The 22,007-nt window shown below is 58.9% G+C and overlaps 3 protein-coding genes across 9 annotated transcripts in view; 2 read left to right on the forward strand and 1 right to left on the reverse strand.

Annotated features, from left to right (window-relative positions):
* The first annotated feature begins 152 nt into the window (after positions 1-152).
* Positions 153-2,698, forward strand: LOC102005485 (chromosome unknown open reading frame, human C19orf71). 2 transcript variants are annotated; one of them, XM_005405875.2, is made up of 4 exons: positions 153-807; positions 1,984-2,161; positions 2,238-2,363; positions 2,497-2,698. In XM_005405875.2, exons 1-4 carry the CDS (start codon positions 667-669, stop codon positions 2,676-2,678), a joined length of 627 nt encoding a protein of 208 aa, XP_005405932.1. In that variant the 5' UTR covers positions 153-666; the 3' UTR covers positions 2,679-2,698. The 2 variants fall into 2 exon arrangements, with proteins under 2 accessions (XP_005405932.1, XP_005405933.1); XM_005405876.2 differs by having other exon boundaries at positions 635-807; positions 1,962-2,161.
* Mfsd12 (major facilitator superfamily domain containing 12) lies at positions 814-11,616 on the reverse strand. 2 transcript variants are annotated; one of them, XM_013505236.1, is made up of 10 exons: positions 11,128-11,616; positions 7,835-8,045; positions 6,318-6,462; positions 6,052-6,234; positions 5,669-5,761; positions 5,484-5,576; positions 4,544-4,714; positions 4,369-4,460; positions 3,326-3,468; positions 814-1,465 (listed from the first exon to the last, which is right to left on the reverse strand). In XM_013505236.1, exons 1-10 carry the CDS (start codon positions 11,426-11,428, stop codon positions 1,440-1,442), a joined length of 1,458 nt encoding a protein of 485 aa, XP_013360690.1. In that variant the 5' UTR covers positions 11,429-11,616; the 3' UTR covers positions 814-1,439. The 2 variants fall into 2 exon arrangements, with proteins under 2 accessions (XP_013360690.1, XP_005405931.1); XM_005405874.2 differs by lacking the exon at positions 814-1,465 and adding an exon at positions 2,911-3,232 and having other exon boundaries at positions 4,369-4,463; positions 11,128-11,614.
* Positions 11,282-22,007, forward strand: part of Hmg20b (high mobility group 20B) — a 14,429-nt gene continuing 3,703 nt past the window's right edge. The window contains exons 1-4 of one of the 5 annotated variants that reach the window (XM_005405871.2): positions 11,282-11,302; positions 20,142-20,197; positions 20,861-20,969; positions 21,461-21,664. In XM_005405871.2, coding sequence (XP_005405928.1) covers positions 20,160-20,197; positions 20,861-20,969; positions 21,461-21,664 — 351 coding nt within the window. In that variant the 5' untranslated portion in view covers positions 11,282-11,302; positions 20,142-20,159. Of the gene's footprint in view, positions 11,303-12,034; positions 12,178-19,765; positions 19,907-20,141; positions 20,198-20,860; positions 20,970-21,460; positions 21,665-22,007 lie in introns of those variants that run through there. The other 4 variants (XM_005405870.2, XM_005405867.2, XM_005405869.2 and 1 more) reach the window with 4 other exon arrangements.

Genomic DNA, 22,007 nt, shown 5'->3' on the forward strand with positions numbered 1-22,007 from the left:
GACGTGACCCTGACCGGGGCCTGGAGGAAGTGGCAAAGGACAAGCAGATTTGGGGCACTGATTGGGTTTGGCTTTGCTTACATTTTTTGTGGTGAAATAAACACACAACACGGCCATGCAATGAACCAGCCCGCGCAGTCGTCACTGTTGCAAGGAAGTGCAAGGGTTCCGTCGCCCCAGGAGAGCCCCCACCTCCTGTCTCTGGAGCCATCTGTCCCAGGCATTTCCGGTGCAGGGAGCTCACACTGTCCCGTGTGCCAGCTCACTGAGACGGTGTCCCCAAGGTCCTTCCACGCTGGTGCAACAGCTGCACTCCCGTCCTGGCTGAGTAGTATTCCAGTGTGGGGACCCCGCATGCATCCTGCCTCCCCGGCTGTGCGCGCTCGCAGACCGCCTTGCCCCCCCACATCCTGGAAACGGAGGTGCAGACTGGACAGCGTGAGGAGCGCATGGGGACTGCAGGGCCCTGGCCCAGGGCCTCCCGAGGGGTGGGGAGGGTGAGGCTAGGGACATTCAGGGGCCTGTGCGGGGCGCAGCCTTAGTAGCTCTGACCCTGCCACCCTCACAGGTCACAGCCGCCAGCTATGGGACTTGGGAGCGGCTCGCTGCCCCGCCCCCGCCCAAGCCAACACTGTTGCCAGGACACCAGGGTGGTGGCCTTTGCCGATGTCAACAATAGCCCCAGAGGCCTCCAGGCAGCGCTTCCGGGGACACACAGGCAGCCATGCAGGCCCCTCGGAGGGAGGCTGCCCGGACCTACGTCCCCTCGGGCACCCTGGAAGTGGACTTCCCCACCCCGCTATACAGGTGACCCCGTCTCTCACTTCTGGGGACCCCGAGTCTCAGCCGTGAGGGGATGTGTCTGTCGTGTCCTGCTGTGTGGTGGCCCCTTCTCCCTCCCCGCTACCTGGTCTCCTCCAGATTCTTGTCCCCCTGCAGTGCAGCTTGGCGGCCTTGGGGCTGGCAGCGTGGGACACAGGCTCGACCCTTTTGGGGCCAGGGGCCTCGAACGCACACAGCAAATTAAACACCCGCTGGAGCTCAGCCCGGGCAGCGCAGCAGGACCCTGGCTCCAAACAGAAAACCCAAAGGCTGGCGTTCCATCCCCGGCACCTCAACAAAAAGCACAATATGGGGTTCTTCTCCAGCTGCATCTCTCCACCCCACCCCCTAGTATGGCAGCTCTGGTCTTTCCCAGTCCTTCCCCTGTGTATACACTGTCCTGGGCCTTCGCACATGCTGCCTGCGCTGCCTCAGGAGAGCCCTCCCGGCTCCCAGCCTGAGAAGCCTTCCGCCTCTGAGGCCTCCCAGCCCAGCGCACCGGGCAGGCACACCACTTCACATCTGATCGCGGACCTTTTTGTCCTCCTGGGCCACCTGCCCAACCCCAACCCTCCTGTGCCCCAAGCTGAGTCACGTCCTCTTGCTATGCCTCCAGGTCAGGAAGTTTCTGGGATCTGCAGATCTGGGGAAAGAGACAGGGACTTTTGTTTTTTGCAGTACTGGGGTTGACCCCAGGGCCTTCACACTATGTTCCATCCTCAGCCCTTTTTTGAGATGGTCTCACTAAGTCACAGGGTTGCCCAGGCTGGATGTGAACTCGTGATCCTCCTGCCTCAGCCTCCCAGAGTTCTGGGATAATAGGCATGGGACTTTCAAATGTATCTAGGAGTGGCCACCACCTCGTCTTCTCCCCTCCCTCCTGATGTCTTGATCTTGGGCAGAAAGCGTTTAAAGGCAAAAGGTTCCTGAGGATCAGGGGTGCTGGGCAGAGGGGGCATGTGCACAGGGAACCCAGGGGCACCCCAAGCCCAAGGCTCAGGGACAAGTAGAGTCACAGAATGGCCCCACACTGTGCGACAGGCTTCCCATGGGGACCAACGTGCCCATTCTTGAGACCAGCAAGCTGAGGCCAGGAGGTGTGGGGACGGCTGCCTTGAGCCCCTGTCCCTGGCCCCTAGTGATGACTATCTGTCCCTGGAGGGTCCCCGCTGGGCACCGGCCATCAAGCAGGCGACACGCTGGAAGTACACGCCCATGGGGCGCGATGCAGCTGGCCAGGTATGGTACACAGGCCTGAGCACCCTGGACGGCCACCACCGTAAGGCCCACGCCCGCTGGCAGGGATGCCACGGCCACCGAGAGCACAGCCTGCCCCCCGGTGAGTGCACTGCCCACCTGGCCCCAGTGAGCCCGGGGAAGGGCGCGGCCACCAAGCCAGTCCTCCCGCCCCACAGCATACGCCCAGCACCTGCGGGAAACAGCCTGGAATGACCCCACCGTCCCCGCCCAGTACCTGAGCCCGGGCACCCGGTGGGGGAGCATGCTGTGGAAAGACAGGCCCAGCCGGGGCAAGGAGTTCGGTGAGGACGCTGACGGGGACGGGGCTGGGGCATGCGGGCAGCAAGTGCGCCCCAGAAGTTGGGGGGAACGGAGCCCTCGGCTAGCAGGGCAAGGACGCGGATGGACGCATGGTGACCAGGTCCTTGCCCGCAGTGGTCAACAGGAACCAGACCGGGACGGAGCGGCCCTGGCAGGTGTCCGACTATGTGCCCGGCCTGTCCCAGCTGCAGCGCCCGCGCTACGCCACCCAGAGCATCCGGCACTGGGACCTGGAGCCCTACTGTCCCTCTACCGCCCGCCGGTCCCTGCCGGGCCACACCCCCAGCTTCTTATAAAGCGCATGCTGCCCACACCGCCCCCGCCTCTGTCGCACTGTCCCTGCCGGGCACCTGACCCCCTCTTCCCTCCAGCTCCCGCCCAGGGCTGTCCTGATCTGGGGCAGCATGGTCACTCAGTGGTCAGGCACCAAGGGAGTCGCAGATCGCCACAACCCGAGACAGCCGATGCCACGCAGACGGTGGCTGTCGCTCCCCGGCCCCCACCCCGGCCCCAGGGACACGGCAGTCGAGCGTGGTCCCCACCCAGTGGGCGCCTCTTTATTTACTCACAGTGGGGACCTCAGAGTCCCGGGCAGCCCTGCTGCCCCGTGGCTGGGGCACAGCCCCACAGCTGTGACTCCTGGCAGGGTCACAGACAGGGCCGCTCAGGGGCCTTGCCCCCCACGGGGCCCCCGCTCCCTGCCCTGCCGCAGACAGGCGCCCATCCCACCCAGACGGCAGCACCAGAGCCGGGGCCAGCAGGACTGCCCCAGCCCCAGCACCAGGCTCCAGGGCGCCTGGTCCCTCCTCCGTCTGCACAGCTGCGGAGCCCGCAGGTCACGGCCGGTCTCCTAAGAAGGACGGTTCGGTGGCTCAGGGAGGACTCCCAGCCGCCCACCCGTGGCCGCTCTGTCCTCGTGTCTGGGGAGGGGCCCGCGACTCACGGTCCTGGTTCCGAAGGCGAAGGCGGATGGGCCAGATGAGCAGGCTGCAGAGCGCCAGGGTGGCAGCCACACCCACGCCGCCTGTCACAGCCACCATGACCCAGTGGTAGAAGCCCATGCAGGCCTTGCAGCACAGCTCTGAGCTGGGAACCAAGGGACAGGGGTGAGCGACCTCCCCGCCTACACACACACACAGCCGCCCCCCTGGTCTGCAGGCTCACCCTGCCTTCTTCATCCAGTCCAACTGCCATCCTTGCCCCTCACAGCACTTCCTCGCAGTCGCCACCAGGGGGCACTGCAAGCAGGGAGCCAGATCCTCCCTCCTCTGCCCTCCAGGGCTCCCACCTCTCTGAGGCCAAAGCCCAAGTCTTCCCAAAGCCCGCCTGGCCTACCCTATCACCTCCCTGCCTCCCCTCCTCCCGCTCTGCCCCTTGCTCCCTCTGCTCCAGCCACGCAGGTTCCTTGCTGCTCCTGCACCTCGCTGGGCTCCACCATCATACCCCAGGGCTTTTGCACAGGCTGTGCCCTCTGCACTTGCTTAGAACTCCCCAACAGCCCCCTGAGCCCTGGGGAAGCCCTTCCCAGCTTCCTGCCCGGTAGGCCAGGCCTCCCCAAGTTGTCTCTTCCCATCACCCACCACCAGTCTCTGTCACACGCTCTCATTTCCCATTATGGAGGTGGCTGACACTGCCCTCAGCTCCACAAGGTCAGGGGACCAGGTTGGCTTCGGGTAGGTCCTGGGACGGTCCTGGTGCCAACTCGAGAACCATTTACGTGTGCAGCCCTGAGGTCTGTGGACTGTGTGCTCCCCGCATTTGCATACCATGTCCTCAGCATCCAGTTCACAACAGACCCCGTGGTTGCTGACTGAACAAATGAACTATGGAGAGTAGGGAATGCACAGAGCTCCCTGTCCTGTGGATCCCCCTGGGGGGGTCCTCTGTCCGAGACTCTACCCCCAACCTACAGAGCTGCCCGGCAGACAGCAGGTGCTCAGAGCCTTCCTCGTGGAAGACAGGGAGGAGGAGGAGGGAAGGACTCACGGGCAGGGGTGAAGGCTCTGCACGGCCATGACAGCCAGCCCGTTGGCCACCTTGTCTGAGAAGCTCATAGCGCCATACACGAAGGCTCCGCTCTGCTGTGGGACACGGGCCGGGGTCAGCGCCCAGGCCACAGGTCCCGGCCCCCAGCCTCCCTGGGCCCCAGCCCCAGCCCTACCGAGTGGGGACCGATGAGGTCGGCTGTCATGGCCAGCGAGGTGACCAGGATGGTGGTGCAACCCGCGCCCAGCAGCACGGCTGCCGCGTACACTGCCACACCCAGCCTGTTGCTCAGCGCCACCCAGGCGGCGAAGGCCAGAACCACCAGGAGCCCCGCGAAGTAGGTGAACTGCAGAGGGAAGGCCCCAGGCGTCAGCACATGTCACCGGCACCCTGGGCCAGGCACTGGACCTCTCTGGTCCTCAGCCTGCCGCCTCCACCCCAACCCCAGCAAAGAAAGAGCTTCAGTGGGACAGTGCCCAAGGAGCCGCAGGGCCTGCTCAGACACGTGACTTCTTTTTTGTTGTTTTGTTTCTTGAGGCAGGACTGCGCTATGTAGCCCAGGCTGGCCTTAAACTCACAGCAATCCTCCTGCCTCAGCCTCCTCAGTGTTGAGATGACAGGCATGCACTACCACGCCCAGTTAGAAGTGTGGCTCTTCATGCCCACATGTAAGTCCAACCCTGGCATGGGCCCTATCTCAAAAAGACCAAAAAAAAGATCAAATGCAAGTCCATTAAAATGACAGAAACCAAGGATTCTGATCCTTGTTCTAAGTTCTTAGCTCAGAACACCTCGAGAAAGTTCCAGAACACTGGACCTCTCCAGAGCTGAGAACCCAGCTGCTCAGAAGACATGATGTAGAATTCTTTTTGCAACACTGGGCATTAACCCCAGGGCCTTGGCACTGAGCTACATCCCCACCCTTTTTAAAAATTATTTTAGGAGTGTCTCACTAAGTCACTCAGCTGCCCAGGCTGGCCTCAAACTTGAGATCCTCCTGCCTCAGCCTCCCAGGTATGGATAACCACACCAAGTTAGTTAAGATTCTTGACTGCTAGGTCCTGGCTTCTCCCAGGCAATATGTCCCAGGCCTCCCTCAGCCCCCGGCCACTCACATTCCTCCCGATGCACCTGTTGAGAGGCTTCATGAGGAAGGAGGAGAAGAAACCACTGAGGTACATCACCAGTGGGATGGTCGCGATAAACCTCTGTTGGGACACAGGCAGTGGGGGTGGGGCTTAGAGGCAGCGTTGGAGCCCAGGACCTCACCTGTCTCCCTCCCACTGTCCTGTCCACTCACCTTGGGCAGGTGTAAGGAGTACGTGAGGTACATGGCCATGTAGGTCTGGGACAGGTTCACAATGAGCCTTGTGGTCATGTACAGGATGCCCACCTGTGGACAGATGGAGAGAGGGACTTGGCAGATGGGCCATGGCTCCTGCAGTGGGCCTGATCCATTAGTAGACTGCCAGCTGGCCAGGCAGGGAGGAGAGTGGTGATCAGTGATTGATTAGTAAGGTCTGCCCTGACTAGCCATGGGTGATGATTAATATCTACCCTAAGCGGTGATTTGTGATCAATTAGTCACGTCTTCTCTGGGCACAGGTGTGAAAAAGGGCGATGTTTGCTGCCTTCCTGCCATGCTGGAGGCCCCAGCACCCCCGTGCATCCCCTACAACCTACCTGGTAGAAAGCTGGCTCCTGGAGCCAGTGTTTCCAGAGCAGCAGGGGCCGAGCAGCCGGGGACACCAGGGGACTGTGTTCATCTGGTTCCTCCACCCGCCTCGGCCGGCGCCGCTCACGGGTGCCCAAGTGAAACAGCAAAGAGAAGACGGCTCCCACACCCACCACTGCCAGGGACAGGTTCTGAGGACGGAGCAGGGGGTCAGAGGTTGCTCTCCTGGCCCAGGGGACCAGGGCACGGGGTGGCCCTCCCAGCCCCCGCTCACCCGGAACACGGGCACGTCCTGGTCACCCAGCTGGCCAGCCATGGTGATGTCCTCGGTGGGCCCCGCGTGCGCGGAGGCCTGCAGGTGCAGCAGCAGCCAAGCGGCCCCGTAGACCGCGATGTTGGCCACCACGGTGAAGGCGTACCTGGGGGTGCAGGGCCTCAGCACGGCAGCTCTTTCCCCCCACCAAAGAGCCGCTGCTGGGGAAGCCCTGGTTTTGGGCGCCTTTGGCCACGGACACCCTGGGCGGCCCCAGGGAAACTGCTGCCTCAGCTCCCCCTGAGGCCCCATACAGACCCCGAGACTGAGAAGCCAGAATACTAGAGCCAGGATTCTGCCATTCTGTCCCTGAGCTCTGAGCTCCGGCACGGCAGGGGCTCCACGGGTCAGAACCACCCTGGAACGGGTTGGAAAGGAGGCTCTGACCTGAGACAAGACTCAAGTTTCCCTTTCTGCAGTGCTGAGGACAGAACCCAGGGCCTCACAACCGAGTGACATCAGCAGCCCTTTTCATTTTTATATTGAGACAAGGTCTCACGATAGCAAAGTTGCCCAGGCTGGGCTTGAACTTGGGATCCCCCTGCCTCAGCCTCCCAGAATACTGGGATGACAGGGGTTTACCATCATGGCTGGCCTCAGTTTCCCTTTCTGAAAATGAAAACCAGACCACCCCAGAGTCCGTGTGAAGGTGGCGTTCACTAGGCAAAGCACAACGTGTACAAGCCTCAGTGTTTGGCCTCAGTCCAGCCCAGGACCCTCAGCTTGAGGCTCTCGGATGCTGGGCACTGAGCAGTGCTGGCCCAGGGCCTGAACTTCTTGGGGCCACAATGGAGAACTCGGGGCTGGGGATATAGCTCAGCGGCACAAGTGCCTGCCTGGCAAGCACAAGGTCCTGAGTTTGATTCCGGGTACCAGAAAAAAAAAAAAAAAGAAAGAAAACAAAAAAAATGGAGAACTCAAAGGCAAGGCTGGGCAAAGCTTGCGACAGGCTGATTTGGAGGTGGAGGCCCTTCATGAAGATGCAATCAGAACCCTGGCTTTGGGGCCTGGGTGTGCAGTTCAGTAGTAAGTGTTTGCCTAGCATGTGCGAGGACCTGGGTTCCAGCCCCAGCTCTATGAAAGTGAATGAATAAAGCAGCTTGTCCAACGTGGGCCTGGCCTAATTAGGTGATCCTTCAAAAGAGAGTCCACAGCCTCCTTGAAGAAGGAGAAAGAGATGCCCCCTCTTGGCTCTCAAGAAACAGCAAATTGAGAGTTCCACAGCTGCCAGAAAACAAATTCTCTCACCAAGGACGTGAGCACAGAATAGGGGCCCCGAGCCTTCCATAAGACCCCAGCCTCAGCTAGCACCTCAATTACACACCTCCACACAGGAGCCCCTGGCTGAGCCCTGCTTGATTCCTGACCCATGGGAACAGTGGAATGAGACCCAGTGTGGCCCCCCAGAAGGCTGTGAGCCCCAGCATCCCCCAGCCGGGCACAGCCTGGCTTCTGGCCCCACTGCCCTACCCAGGTACCTGAGAGCTGTGAGCTCCACCTTCTCATGGTCGCTGGTGACCAGCTCTGGGATGAGGCTCAGATGCGCAATCTGGGTGGCGGCCCAGCCGAACTGGAAGACGACGATGAAGGGCCCGTAGTACAGCAGTGCGGCCCACTCGGGGGTGGATGCCCCGCAGCCCAGGCACGGGCTGAAGATGAAGGGGAAGGACAGCAGAACGCAGATGGTGCCTGCAGGTGAGCAGAGGGGATGTCACTCCACAGGGCCGACACACTGGCCCGGGGCATCCCCGGTGGTTCAGGTAGGGATAAAACCAAGGCACAGAGCGGGCCGGGGACCCACACGCTCAGCGTCACACAGCAGGCTGGGGATCTGCAGCCGGGGCTCCCAGGCTAACTTGTGACCAAGAGGGAAGCCAAGGCAGGGAGATCTGAGATCACAGTCAAAAAGGACAAAGCCCTCCACACCGAGGTCGAGCAGGGGAACCGAGGCACAGAACAGGCTAGAGGAGTCCTGAGGTCGCAGCCTGTCCCTGCAGGGTCCCCTAGAGAGCCACCCACATCAGCACAGCTTCCCCTTGGCCCAGACGAGGAGGCCTTGTCCTTCCCAGCTCCAACACCCACGGGGAAGCGTGAAGCAGCCAGGCGGCCAACGGGCTTTTTCGGGCGGACTGACTGCCCCCTGAGCGGGGGTGGTGGGGGGGGACACGAGGCCCCTGGGGACAGACTCCAGAGACCAGTCCGCCAGACACCTCCACCCACGTGCTCAGGAAGAAAACGTGGAACAAAAGCAAACGTGAACTAGGGCCTGTTCCTCCTCTGCCCTCAGCCCTCCCCGGCTCCACCTCCCCAGGGCAAAGCCCAGGTCTCCTGCAGCCCAAACGGCCCTGCACCGCTGCCCATCCCCTCCCTGCCTCCCCACCAGCAGGCCCCTCTGGCCCTGGGCTCTCAACCCTGGGCCCTGCTGTCTCCTTTGAAGTCCTTAGCGCACCCTGAACTCCTTTGTCTATAGAGCGCTTGTGTCCTGCTTCCCCACCAGACAGCAGGCTCCCTGGGTGGGCAAAGGGCTCTCAGGGTCCTGTCTGCACCCAGGCACCTAGCAGCCAAACCAGAGCCTCCATCTACAGCCCAAAGTGTGCTACTGCCCCATTTTCCAGATGAGGAAACTGAGGCACACTAAGAGGCAGAATGCTGAGAATCCGGCCTGCTGGGTGGACCTTGAGCCAGGATCCCCTATCCAGCATCCAGCACTCACCTCTCACCCTGGTCTAGAGCTTACCAGGAGCTTCAGCAGCTGGACTTCCTCCCCTCCCCCCGGAGATGACCTCATACTGCCCCACCCTGCCCCTTGAAGCCTAGATGGAGAAGTGAAACCAAACCACCCCTGCTCTTTAGGTTCTCTAGAACTGGCCCTGGTTCTCTAGAACTGGCCCGGGCCACCCCAGGACACATTCCTGAGGGCCTGGAGACCGCTCAGGCGGCAGCATGCGAACTGTGAACTCTAGTCAGGAAAATGTGCCTCTCCAGCCACATTCTACCCTGCTGCTGACGCCCAGCCCTGTTAACCATTGTCCAGGTCAGGCTGGCTGGGTGGGGGATCTGGGGCAAGTGGCTTTGCCTCTGTGAGCATCAGTTTCTGTTTACACTGCCTGGAATGCTGCACCCCTACCCCCAACTCCTACTCACCCTTGAAAACCCCAAAGCTAATAACGTGCACTCTTCCTTTTACAGCTCCTCCTTGCCATCTGGCCCAGTCCACAGGGTATCTGCGTGGCTCAGAGGACCCTCAAGGGTTAGCAGGGGGTTCTGGGGGGCTCACTAGGGACAGAAAGAGTCTATCTCCACCACCCAGACTGAAGGGTAAAATAGAGAAGTGGGCATCAGCCCAGGGTGACTTCCCTCGTCACTAACTCAGGCATCGTGACAGGCTGCCTGGCTCCCTCTTGCAGAGGGTCTCCCCGTGTGCCCATGTGAGGCATGGGGGGTACACCAGGTCAAGGCCCCACTCCAGCCCCAAACATAAATGCAGCTCTTCTGCTGGCTCCCTTTGGGGCCAGTCCACCTATGCAGGGCCCTGGCCACCTCCACGGGCTACCCAAGCCTCAGGCTGCTCCCCTCCAAAGGACCAAGCGGGCAGATCCTACTTCAGGGCCTTTGCACATGCAGCACCCTCTGCCAGAGAGCCCCAGAGCCACCTGGCACAGAGGACACCCCTGCCTCTCTCTGCTCCTGGGGAAATTTGATGGCAAAGAAGACAGTTGGCAGGCAGGGCAGACAGAGTTGTATGTGGGAGTCTACAGCTCCACCTGGGACCCTGACCTTCTCCAAACTGAAGGGACAGCACTGCCGTCCACTTTTCAGTTCCCCTCACTATCCGTGAGCCACCAGTGATCCGCTGCATCTTGCAAAAATCATCGCTGTGGAGCAAGGCCCTGGGTCGAAACACTGCCCGCAGGACAAAGAAGAACCCACTGTCCCCTCGGGGCTGGAATCCCGAGGAGTGGGCAGGGCTCCTGGCCCTGCTCCTGAAATGCCCTGAGAGCCCCACGTGCCAGGACGCAGTGGCAGCTGCAGCACGTCTGCCGCGAGCGGCAGGCTAACCTCGAGGCCCTGCAGCCACCTGATCGGGGCTCCTGGGCCGAGGCCACCCAGCCCATCCCTGTGGCTCCACTGCCTTAACCCGAGCCACAGGCCCCACCGTGGTGGGACACACCGGGAAACGGCACACACCCGCCAGGTCCATGCAGCCCAAACCCCACCTCCGGGCGGCACCCCCAGCCCTCCGAAGCACAGGAGCCCCAGGAGGGGCAGGAAGGGGCAGGGAGCCCCGGGCACAGACAGAGCGGCACTGGGCAGCCCGAGCTGTCCTGACAGTCACTCTGACGGGGGCAGGGCAGAAGGAACCCGACAGGCAGAAGTGATGCTGGGCCATCAGACTCGACCCAGACAGGGTCAGGGTCAGGACGCCCGGGATCCCACGGACAGACAGGTGGGGGGCCCAGCAGGCCACTCATGGCCTCGAGCCGCGGGCGGCGCGCAGGGGCACAGGGTGGTCACGCAGACAGACTCGCAGGTTGGGCAGCTACGCGGGCACGGGGCAGCTGGACAGACGGAGGAGGCTGAGACCAGAGAACAGCCGGAGGCTGGGGTCAGATTATAAGGCAGGCAAGCAGACAGACAGACAGACGACAGACAGACAGACGGAGGCTCAGATCACGAGACAAAATTACAGAGGGAGAGCTCAGGTCGCAGCTGGGCACACAGAGGGGCTGGGGCGGTGGGGCAGGCGGCGCAGGCGGCGCGGGGTCCTCACCCGCCAGGTGCCAGGCCTTGCGGGGCCCGTAGCGCGCGCAGCGCCCCCCCGCGGCGCGGTCGGCCTCGTAGCCCACGAGCGGCGTGCACAGCCCGTCCGCGACCTGGCCCAGCAGCAGCAGCAGCCCGGCGCCGCGCGAGCTGTAGGCGCGCACCGAGTGCAGGTAGAGCAGCAGGTAGGTGAACCACATGGACGCGCACAGGTCGTTGAGGAAGTGGCCCACGGCGTAGCTCAGCCGCGCCGCCGGCGACAGCGGCCGCGGGGCCGCCCCCGCCCCGGCCACCGGGGGTCCCGGGCCCATGGCGCGGGTGGTGGCCGTGGCGGTGGCGGTGGCGGCGTCCACCCGGCGCAGAGGGACCCGGCCGGGCAGCCGGGGACCCGCGCCGCGCTCCGCTTACTCCTCGCGCCGCTGTCCTCCCCGCGCCACCCGCGACCTCCTATGAGGCGGTGGAGCCCGCGGGCCGGGTCATTGCGGCCCGGGCGGGGCGGGGCGGCGGCAGGGAATCCCGGAGAGCGGCAGTCACCTCCGCCAATAGTAACTGCGCACAGGGACACGGCAGCCAATCATAAACAAGAAGGGCGTGGTCTCAGACGTGTCCGAAGCTCCCCCGCTAGGCGCCCGCATGGTCCTAGAGCCGAGGCTCTGCTCCTGGGGTTCGCGGGACCATGGGCCAAGTTGGGTCCGTCAACACTGGCCACAGATCTAGGGGGGCAAATAGAGAAGTGGGCACCCGGCCTCCCACCCAGACTCCCGTCTCCAAGTCTAGCCATCCCGGCTTGGCCATAGCTTGAGGTAGTCTGGTGCGGGTCGGGGAGGATGGGGTGCGTTTGGGGTGCAGAGGGTGGGGACAGAGTTTGAGCCCGCCTCTGGTCTGCCAACTTCCTGGCCCCGGGAGACCCAATGGAACTCAGGAGGACGCATTACCACTAATTAATTAGCTATTACGGATGACAATGGGGCTCCGAGTTGTAACACCAGCTGGGCTTTAACGAGCCAGGCGGTGCCGGGCGCCTCCCGTGGCCGAAGCGCCCTCACCCGGTTTCTGGGCGGTGAGTCAGGGCCCGCGGGTAGGAAGGTGTGCGGGCTGCTTCCCCTCACCGCCTCGCGGGAATGGGTCACCAGACCAACCAGGCCGTAAGGAGGGCCAGCAGCAGGGTGCGGTCCTTTCCCGGCATCAGGCCTCAGCCTGCGGCAAGTTGAAACTGTCAGTCTGGAGCACAAATCCTAAAGTCCAGATCTGGCCTCATCCCCTCCCAGCCATCCCACCTGGGACAAGTCCCTTAACTGCACTAGGGCCTCAGTCTCTCGGACTCTAGAATGGGTACAATGTATGTTTAAAAAGTTACAGAACTGACCAGGCCTGACCAGAACTGACAGGTGGTTCAGGCCTGTAATCTCAAAACTTTGGGAGGCTGAGGCAGGAGGATCTCAAATTTCTAGACCAGCCTGGGCAATTTAGAATTTAGCCAAACCCTATCTCAAAAAGAAAGAAAAATAGCCAAGTATACTGTTGCATGCCTGTAATCCCAGCCCTCAGTAGGCTGAGGCAGGAGGATCACCGAGAGTTCGAGGCCAGCCTGGGCTACCCAGTGAGTTCAAGGCCAACCTGAGCTGGGCGTGGTGGCGCATGCCTGTAATCCCAGCACTCAGGAGGCTGAGGCAGGAGGATTGTTGTGAGTTCAAGACCAGCCTGGACTGTGGACTAGACCAGTGCAAATGCAGGAGGTTGATGGAACAGTGCATGAAATTTATTCAGATTTCACTGGTTTTATGTATGCGTGACTATGGAAATTTTTTTGAACCAGGAATTGAACTCAGGGCGGGTGTGGTGGTGCACGCCTGTAATCCCAGCACTCGGGAGGCTGAGGCAGCAGGATCATTTCGAGTTCGAGACCAGCCTGGGCTACAAAGTGAGCTCAAGGCCAGCCTGACTGCATAAGGAGACCCTGTCTCAAAAAAAGACAAAACAAACAAACAAACAAAAAAAAAACCAAGGCCAACCTGAACTGCATAGTGAAACCCTATCTAAAAAGAACCCAAAAATACATAATAATAATAGTAATAAAGTAAAAAATGGAGAAAGGGAGGGCTAGAAATGGGGTTCTGTGTGAAGGCCCTGGATTCAAACCCCAGCACTGGGGGGAAAAAAATCTGCTTTAGATGCTTGAATAGTAGAAATATAGACAGAAGCTAGATGTGGTGACACACGACTGTAACTCCCAGCACTCTGGGAGGCTGAAGCAGGAGGATCCAGAGTGTGAGCCCAGCCTGGGTAACCTAGCAGCTTAGGAAGATCTTGTCTCAAAATAAAAAATAAAGAAGAGCTTGGGATGGAGCTCAGTGCTGAAGCCCACGGCACACACAGAAAAAAAAAATTAGAGTTCAGAAATGCAGACAGAAATTAGGTAAGTGAACAACAGGTCCCGCTTCTCAACCAAGGCTGAGGGCAGCCAAAGGATGCAGAGCCCAGGACCCCCATACTCAAACAGAGACTGCACATGCTTCTATGAAATGAGCTTTAAAAAACGTGGAAGGGCCGGGTGTGGTGGTGCACACCTGTAATCCCAGCACTTGGGAGGCTGAGGCAGAAGGATCTCCAGGAGTTCAAGGTCAGCTTGGGCTACATAGCAAGACCTTGTCTTAAAAAAAAAAAAAAGAAAGAAAGAAAAGAAAGAGGATGCAACTCTCAAGAGCAGTAACCTCACTGGGAGAGAGGGGAGATAAGAACTGACCTCGGTGGAGGAGATACGACATAAGGACAGATAAGCGCCTCGACTCTTTCCTGCCTGCCAGACAGCCGGGTCTCTGGATCTTGAGAAATAACGCTTGTCTTTTTCTGGTAGAAGTAGCTGCCAAAGAAAGAGAGAGGGAGGGAGGGAAGGAGGGAGGGAGGAAGCTGCCCCAAGCTCCCTCCTCACTGGACCCGCTTCACCACTCGGTGGTCGTTTCACAGCAGGAGAACGGAGGGTCAGCCGGACCCCCGCGGTGCACAAGAGGCTGGCCGAGGATTTGAACTCTGCTCTGGGCCCTGTGTTTGAGATCTGTTTCCTGGGCGTGAAGCCTACCCCACTGGACTGAGAGGACAGGTGCCTGGCTATCCTCTCCTTTATCAGTCAGCAGCCCGGGGACACTGCAGAGGCCTCCTGGGGTCAAGTGCAGCAGAGGTGGGGGTGTCTAGAGCGAGTGTTACCCCCCGGGCCTTTCTGGTGGGGAACCAGGAACAAGCCCAGCCTGGCCCCGGGTCAAGGGCAAAGCAGAACCTTCCACTGCCTTCTTTCAGCCTCTGGAGCTGGAGGGTTGAATCAGCACGGTGGTGCGGGCTGTCATCCCAGCACTCTGGGAGGCTGAGACAGGAGGATGGCGGGTTTGAACCGAGCCTGGGCAATGCAGTGACTCAGTGAGACCTTTCTTAAAGTAAGAAATAAAAGGAGCTGAGGACGCAGCTCAGCGAGAAGGCTCTGGGCTCCACCTAGGTGGAATGGAATTGAGATCTCACCCTTAGTTCACGAGGAGGTTTAGAGCACAACCTCCACCTCCTCCTTCCTTCTGGACCTGGGTCCTAGAGGGGCCGGTAAGCGCTGGCCTTTGACACCCCTACCCCACTCTGAGGCTGCTCAGAGGCCACTAGGCCATAGGATCTTGGGCCAGGGCGGGGGGGGGGGGCAGAGCGTTGGATAAAAAGCCCCAGGGTCGGGGAGAACAGCGTATGGAAATACCTGGAGGCTAGCAGAGACTCGTGCCCTGAGAAAGGAGGGGCAGGCTGGGTCGGGGTGAAGATCAGAGAAAGCCCCTCGGAAGAGGGAGGGAGTCAGGAAGGGGAGATGAATATGCAGCCCTCAGGGAAGGACGGGCTGCTGCGGCTTGGGGTCCAGATAGACCCTGACAACCTTTGATGTCCCCAGAGCGTCCCAGCCACACCAGACGCCAGGAGCGCGTCCCCCCTCCCCCAGCCGGGATCGGATGTCCTGGTGGCCCCAGTCCAGCCTGGGGAGTGGGGGAGCTTGCTTTGATGCTTTTTGGCCCAGGCCCAGTGATGGAAGGGAGGGGGGTTCTAAGACTCAGAAACTTCCTCAGATCTGACAGTAGCTGGAGGGTGGCCCTGGGCAAGGTCAAGCCAGCGGGAGACCTTACTGGGAGAGGTGGCCCACACCTGTGATCCCAGCACTTGGGAGGCTGAGGCAGGAGGATGGCAAGTTAAGCCCTAAGAACGAGGTGTTGCTGCCTGCCTGTCATAGGAACATGTTTCTGGAAGAAAGGTAATTCAGGGAGTAGGGCAAAGGGCGGGTGAATGCTTGCAGAGTGAAGTCAGTGGGATAATAAAAAGCAAAACAAGATTGCACGTGTTTTATGGGACCACACAAATATCACATATGTAGACACACGTGCTTTTGTGTATGTATCTGTTACAGGTGGAACTGTCTCCCTGCCTCCCTCCCTCCAAAAAATTCACAGGCGCTGGTCCCAGCACTCAGGGCCTCAGACAGTGACCTTATTTGGAAACAGGGTCTCTGCAGATGGAGTCAGCCAGGATGAGGTCATCAGGGTGGGGCGGGTGCGCTGTGACCCTCGCTCGTGCTTATGAAAAGGGGAAATTTGGGCAGATGTCATCTGAAGATGGAGACAGAGCCGAGGTGACGCTTCTAAAGTCAGGAATCCCAAGGGCAGTGGCCGCCCCCAGAAGGACCGGCCTTGCCCACGCCTTGATCTCTGACTTCCAGCCTCCAGAGCTCAAGAAGAAAAGTCTGTTGTTCTTAGTGGCCCAGTTTGTGGGAGTTCCTCCTGGCAGCACCCCCAAAAGCCAATACTCTGATGTTTACATGCTCAGGAAAAGTTCTGTTTTGTTTTCTTTTTGTGGTGCTGGGGGTAGAACTGGGTCCACCCGCGCGCTAGGCAAGCGCTTGCCTCAGACCCTCATTCTAGCCCAAGAAAACTGTTTCTGTTTTTTGTTTTGGGGTGTTTTTTTTGGAGACAAGGTCTTAAAACTACATAGCTTATAACATCAGCTATGTAGCTGAAGCTGGTCTCAAACTTGCGGCGATCCTCCTACCTCAGCGTCCCAAGTACAGGGTTTACAGGCTTGTGCTACCATACTGGGCTGGAAAATTTTTCCTGCCTTTATCAAAAACAAGCTGATAATATTATGATGGAGGAATGGTGGTCTTAGCTAGACCTATTTAATTTTGTCCAAGTGAAATGGATTTGTGAATTATTTGCATAACAGAAATTAATGTTCTTTTTTTTTAAAAAAAAAACAAGGAAATGTAAGGCAAACTTCATTTAATGATTTTGTTTGTTTTTTGTCTTTTTTTTTTTTTTTTTTTGGTCTTTTTGAGACAGGGTCTCCATATACAACTCAGGCTGGCCTTGAGCTCACTTTGTAGCCTAGGCTGCTCTCGAACTTGCAGTGATCCTCCTGCCTCAGCCTCCCGAGTGCTGGGATTACAGGCGTGCGCCACCACACCTGGCCTTGTTTTTTGTCTTTTTTGAGACAGGGTCTGGCTGTGCAGTTTAAGCTGGCTGTGAGCTCATTTTGTAGCCCAGGCTGATCTTGAACTCGCAGCGATTCTCCTGCCTCTGCCTCCCGAGTGCTGGGATTACAGGCGTGCGCCACCATGCCCAGCCTGTTTTTTGTTTTGGTACTGGGAATCAAACTAATGACCTTGTGCTTGCCAGACAGGCGTTGTGCCCCTGAGCTAAATACCCAGCCCTCCCTTATTATTTTTAAATGGTCATTGTTCCCTCAGGAGCCTTGATTATATAAGAAACCAATTTGGGAAGAAAAAAAAAAAGCCCGGCGTGGTGATGACAACTGTCATCTCAGCACTCAGGAGGCTGAGGCAGGAAGATTCCAGTGAGTTTGAGGGCAGCCTAGGCTACATAGCAAGACCCTGTCTCAAAATTAAGAAAGAGTAGAAAGAAAAGAAATGCATGAATATCTACTCTAAATCTGGTCTCAGCCTAAGGCGGAAAAGAACATCTCACTCTCTGAGACCTTTGAGCATTTGGCTGTGGCAACCAGGTACACCTTGCACACTGTTCTGGAAAAGAACAGCCTAGTGTCACAAGGAGGGTGCAGAATGTGTGATCTGAAAATGGCACTGCACTCCATGGGTCACTTAGGGTCTGAGATTGAACAGGTGATTGTAAGTGCGGGTCCTTGCGTCCCTAGAACTGGCAAAGTGTGCTATTTTGAACCTCCCATTTCCTCAGGCTCACTAATATCCCTGCCTGACAACACCAAGAAACTCCAAACTGCTTTCCAAACCCACACTGAAGCCAGGCAGTGGTGTTTCAGGCCTGTTGTCCTACCTACTTGGGAGGCTGAGGCAGTAGGATCACAAGTTTAAGCCTAGTCCTGGCAATTTAGTGACTGAGACCCTGTCTCAAAATAAAAAATAAAGAAGGGCTGGGATGTGATGAAGGCCCTGCAGTCAACCCCAATACCACACAAAAAAAAAAAACAAAAAAAAAAAACAAAACAGAACAGCAGTAAACCCAATTTGGAGTGCAGAGCAGAGCTCAGTGCTAAGGTGCATGTTTATTACGAGATGGCCCATGCTCCATCCCTAGCACCAAAACCTGACAAACAGGTTCATTTCAAACTCATTTGTTTGTTTGTTTGTTTGTCTATCAGTGGTCTTTGTACTTTTTTTTGTTTTTAAGACAGGGGCTCACTATGCAGCCCAGGCTGGCCTGGAATTTGTGGCCATCTTCCTGCCTCAGCCTCCCAAGTGCTAAGATTACAGGCATCCCATGCCTGGCTGAAACTCACTTTTCTTTTTGAGACAGGATCTCGCTATGGAGTTCAGGCTGGACTTGAGCTCACTTTGTAGCCCAGGCTGGTCTCCAGCTCGCAATGATCCTCCTGAGTGCTGGGATTACAGGCGTGTGCCACCACACCCGGCCACATTTTATTTTTGAGATAGTCTTACTATGTAGTTCAGGCTGGTCTTCAACTCACTATGTAGCCCAGGCTGGGCTTGAACTTGAGATCCTCTTGCTTCAGCCTCTGGGTACTGGGATGCCACTACACCCGGCCTAAAACTCACTTCCTTTTTCTTCTTTTTTTTGGAACCGGGAATCGAACTCGGGACCTTGCACTTGCCAGGCAGGCGCTTATGCCACTGAGCTATATCCCAGGCCCTAAAACTCACTTCTTTAGATGTGTGGGGAAGCCGGTGAACGTTCTGTGGTCTCCCAGCTTCACAGGATGGGGTAGTTTCTATGGCAACACCAGCTTTGTTAATCAAGTCAAAGAGGCGGGCCTGCAAGACAGGGCTTTCCCAGTCTCCTAGTCTCCCCCTGAACTTCTCTTCTAGCTTGTTTTCAGTTGCTCAGAGATAGAAAGCAGGTGTGGGCGATCATAGAGCCAATTAAGCAACAGCGCAGTCTGGAATCTGGGCCTGTCAAGATTCCAGAATGAGCTCCTGTTTTTCAGCCCTGGACCTGCATTTTTGAAAAACAAGTTTAAACCGGACATGGCCCAGAAGGATTGCTGCGATTTCAAGGTCAGCCTGGAGCACATAGCAAGACCCTATTTTTATTTTTATTTTTGGTACCAGGAATCGAACTCAGGACCTTGTGCTTGCCAGGCAGCCGCTTATGCTGCTAGGCTATATCCCCGGCCCAAGACCCTATTTTTAAAAAACTAAAAAATATATAAAAAGAGAGAGAGAGAAAGGAAGAAAAAGAATTTCCAGACCGTTTTCCAGAGCAGCTTCGCCTGTTTCTTAGAAATGTACAAGATTCCTTCATGTGTGTATTCAGTGACGGCTGACCTAAAGCACACTTCTTAATCCACTTTACGAGGTCAGCATAACCCTGATACCAAAACCTGAAAAAACGCACCAGGAAAGAAAAATTAGGCTGGGCTTGGCGGTACACACCTGCCATCCCAGCACTCAGAAGGCTGAGGCAGGATGATCTCAAATTCAAGCCTAGCCCGGACAACTTAGCTGGACCCTGCCTCAAACCTGCTAGGAGTGGCTGCATGGAGCTCAGTGTTAAAGCGCTGGGTTCAGTCCTATCGTCTTGTCCCAAATGCTTCCAGCCCCAACCTGACCCAGACCTGCGTCTCGGCTTCACAGCCTTCCTGGCTCTCGGGGCTGGACATCATGCTAGGTGAATGTGCCCTCTGCATAAGAGGGAAAGCCGAGGCTCCGTGTCCAGAAGCTCCAAATGGAAACTCCTCCCTGAAACTCTGCGTTGGTAGGATGCTAACAGGTTCACCTTGATCTTCTACAGCGGGCTGACTCTGGACCTTAACTCCATCCCTAGCAACCTAAGGCTGTTCCCACGGCAACTACGACGGGCCCAACCCGGAGCTGCAGGTCCCCAGATCCTGCAGGGGCGGGGAGTATCGCCTTCAACCGGGAGGAGGAGTCCGCCTGGAGCCTACTGGCCCCTTAAGAGGCTCCACCCGGCGAGGCATCTAAGTGCCTGGGATTGGTCCGGAGAGTGGCCGAGCGCAGCCAAACTTGACGCAGCGCCAGCCTTCTTCCCTCCCTACCGCCTACGCGGCTCAGCATCCCCCTCAGCCAATCACCGCTGGGCGCGCCGACCTTTATCTGCATGACCACGCCCCGAAAGGGGGCCTCATCGAATGGCACCGCTCGTGGAGGCGGTCATTAGCATGCTAGGGGCGGGATGGGGCGGGGCAGCCGGCAGGGGCGGGCTCAGAGCGGTTGGTTGGCGAGTCGCCGCAGTGGAAAGGTCCGGGAAAGTTTCTTTGGAGGTGAAAACAGCCGGGGAACTCGGGGCCCCGCGAGGGGAGCAGGGGTATGGGGGTCCCAGAGCCAGGGCGGAGGGGGAAGGAAGCCTGTCCCGGCATCCCGTGGGGTGATTGCCCAACAAAGGATTCTTGGGGCACCCGCCTTCGAGGGCTTCCCCGCCCCAGGATCCGGCCCCCTGTGAGCCACGGGCCCGGAGTTCTGGGCTCCTGGTCGGGTTGGGGACGGCACCCCACCATCGGGGGTTCGGGGCGCCCTCCTCTCAGCCCTCTTCTGTGTTTCAGGTCCGGCCCGGTGCGGCTATGTCCCACGGCCCCAAGCAGCCTGGCGCGGCCTCCGTGTGAGTGCGCCGCCCCCTCGCCCCAGCCCGCACCCCAGGATCTTGGCCCCAGCAATCTGGGTCAGGGGACCCCACTGTGCATCTCTTGAACTCCTGCTCCAGCCCACACCACAGGCCCCCCAACCTCGGTCAGGGGTCCCCACGGTGCTTCTGCGGGACCCCACTTCCCAGAATCTAGGCTCCCCAGCCGGGGCCAGAGGGTCCTCGCGGCCCTCTCCTGGACCCCAGCCCGCCGTCAGCGTCCTGATTCCCCCCAGCCTGGGTCAGGGGGTCCTCGTTGGTGTTTCTGGGCCCCCATCCCTGCCCGCACCCCAGAGCCTTGGCCCCAGTCTGGGTTGGGGGTCTGCAGTCTTCTGGACTCCAGCCCCAGCCCGCACCCCAAGGTCTTGACCTCCCCAACCTCGATCGGGTCCCCGCTGGTGCTTCTCCCGCGAGCCCATCCCACGCTCCCCAGTCCTGGCCTCCAGCCCCTGCTGGGACCCCTGACTTTCGACCCTGATGCTGCCATCTGGACCGCCGCATCCCGAACCCTTCAGACCTCCCTGTCCCTGGACTCGGGCTCCCCCATGTCAGCTCGGCCCATGGTCGCTAAACAGTAAGGGTGGGCGCAGGGGCAGGGATGGCTGCAGGGCTGGGAGTGACCCTGGTGTACCATGGCCCCAGGCCGGCGGGCGGCAAGGCTCCGGGCCCGCACGGGGGCTTCGTGGTGGCCGTCAAGCAGGAGCGCGGCGAGGCCCCTCGGGCCGGCGACAAGGGCTCCCACGAGGAAGAGGTGAGTTTCGGTCCCCTGCCTTGAAGGCCCGCCCCAGATTATATTTGAATTTCTTGTGGCCCCATCACAGCAGCTCATTGCTGGGTCCAAGCAGAGATTCCACCCACCCTGCGAGATGCCACGCCCCTAATAGGCCCCATCCCGTCCCGATCATGGGCCACGCCCACTATCAGTAGTGGCTCCTCCCACTGCGCAAAGCTCCCTTCCAGTTGCGCAGCACCTCCCCCCTCCCCCAAGAAGCCACACCCACATACCAGAGGCCACGCCCACACCCTCAATCTGCTCTTCCTTGGGCTCCGCCAGCTTCTAGTATCTGGGACCCCTCATCCAGCCAGGGACCCCTTATGTAATTTCGCCGTGTCTGACCCCCTGATCAGATCACACTCCAGCCCTTCCTCTCAGGTAGGGCCCGCCCACCCTGTAGCCCCACCTATGCACCCAAGACCCCCAGCCCTCCAGGCCTCGCCCAATGAGGCAGCCTGATTCTGCAGCCGGTGAAGAAACGAGGCTGGCCGAAGGGCAAAAAGCGGAAGAAGATTCTGCCCAACGGGCCCAAAGCACCGGTCACGGGCTACGTGCGCTTCCTGAACGAGAGGCGTGAGCAAATCCGCACGCGCCACCCGGACCTACCCTTCCCAGAGATCACGAAGATGCTGGGCGCCGAGTGGAGCAAGCTTCAGCCCGCGGAGAAGCAGGTGGGGACGGCAGGGTCTCAGCCCTGACCGAAAGCTTCCACAGCCACAGCCCCCCTACGTCGGGAGCGGACGGTTCATCTTGTCTGGAAAATGACCACCCATGAGCCGCACGCTGACTGGCAATAATTAGCAGTGGGCGAGAAGAGAACTAAAACTTCATGACCAACAAGGACAGGTCTAAGTTAGTCATGGTGGCTCATACCTGGCATCCCAGCTTTCTGGGAGGCTGAGGCAAGAGGATTCCAAGTTTCAGCCCAGCCTGGGTGATTTAGTGACTTAGCAACATCCTGTCAAAAAAAAAAAAAAAAACCTGCAGTATGAGGGTACAGGCCCCGGGCCTCAG

Source organism: Chinchilla lanigera, unplaced genomic scaffold (genome assembly GCF_000276665.1).
Source record: "Chinchilla lanigera isolate Chin_1 unplaced genomic scaffold, ChiLan1.0 scaffold00094, whole genome shotgun sequence".
NCBI lineage: Eukaryota > Metazoa > Chordata > Mammalia > Rodentia > Chinchillidae > Chinchilla > Chinchilla lanigera.

Bases quoted from the DNA above. Each gene is read 5' to 3' on its own strand.
- LOC102005485 (XM_005405875.2), top strand. From the start codon at position 667: ATGTCAACAATAGCCCCAGAGGCCTCCAGGCAGCGCTTCCGGGGACAC. The intron at 808-1,983 runs GTGACCCCGTCT...CTGTCCCTGGAG, and splicing joins TTCCCCACCCCGCTATACAG to GGTCCCCGCTGGGCACCGGC. The intron at 2,162-2,237 runs GTGAGTGCACTG...CCCGCCCCACAG, and splicing joins AGAGCACAGCCTGCCCCCCG to CATACGCCCAGCACCTGCGG.
- Mfsd12 (XM_013505236.1), bottom strand. From the start codon at position 11,428: ATGGGCCCGGGACCCCCGGTGGCCGGGGCGGGGGCGGCCCCGCGGCCG. The intron at 4,715-5,483 runs GTGAGTGGCCGG...TTCCCTCTGCAG, and splicing joins ACAGGTGCATCGGGAGGAAT to TTCACCTACTTCGCGGGGCT. The intron at 4,461-4,543 runs GTAGGGCTGGGG...GTCCCACAGCAG, and splicing joins ACCTCATCGGTCCCCACTCG to AGCGGAGCCTTCGTGTATGG.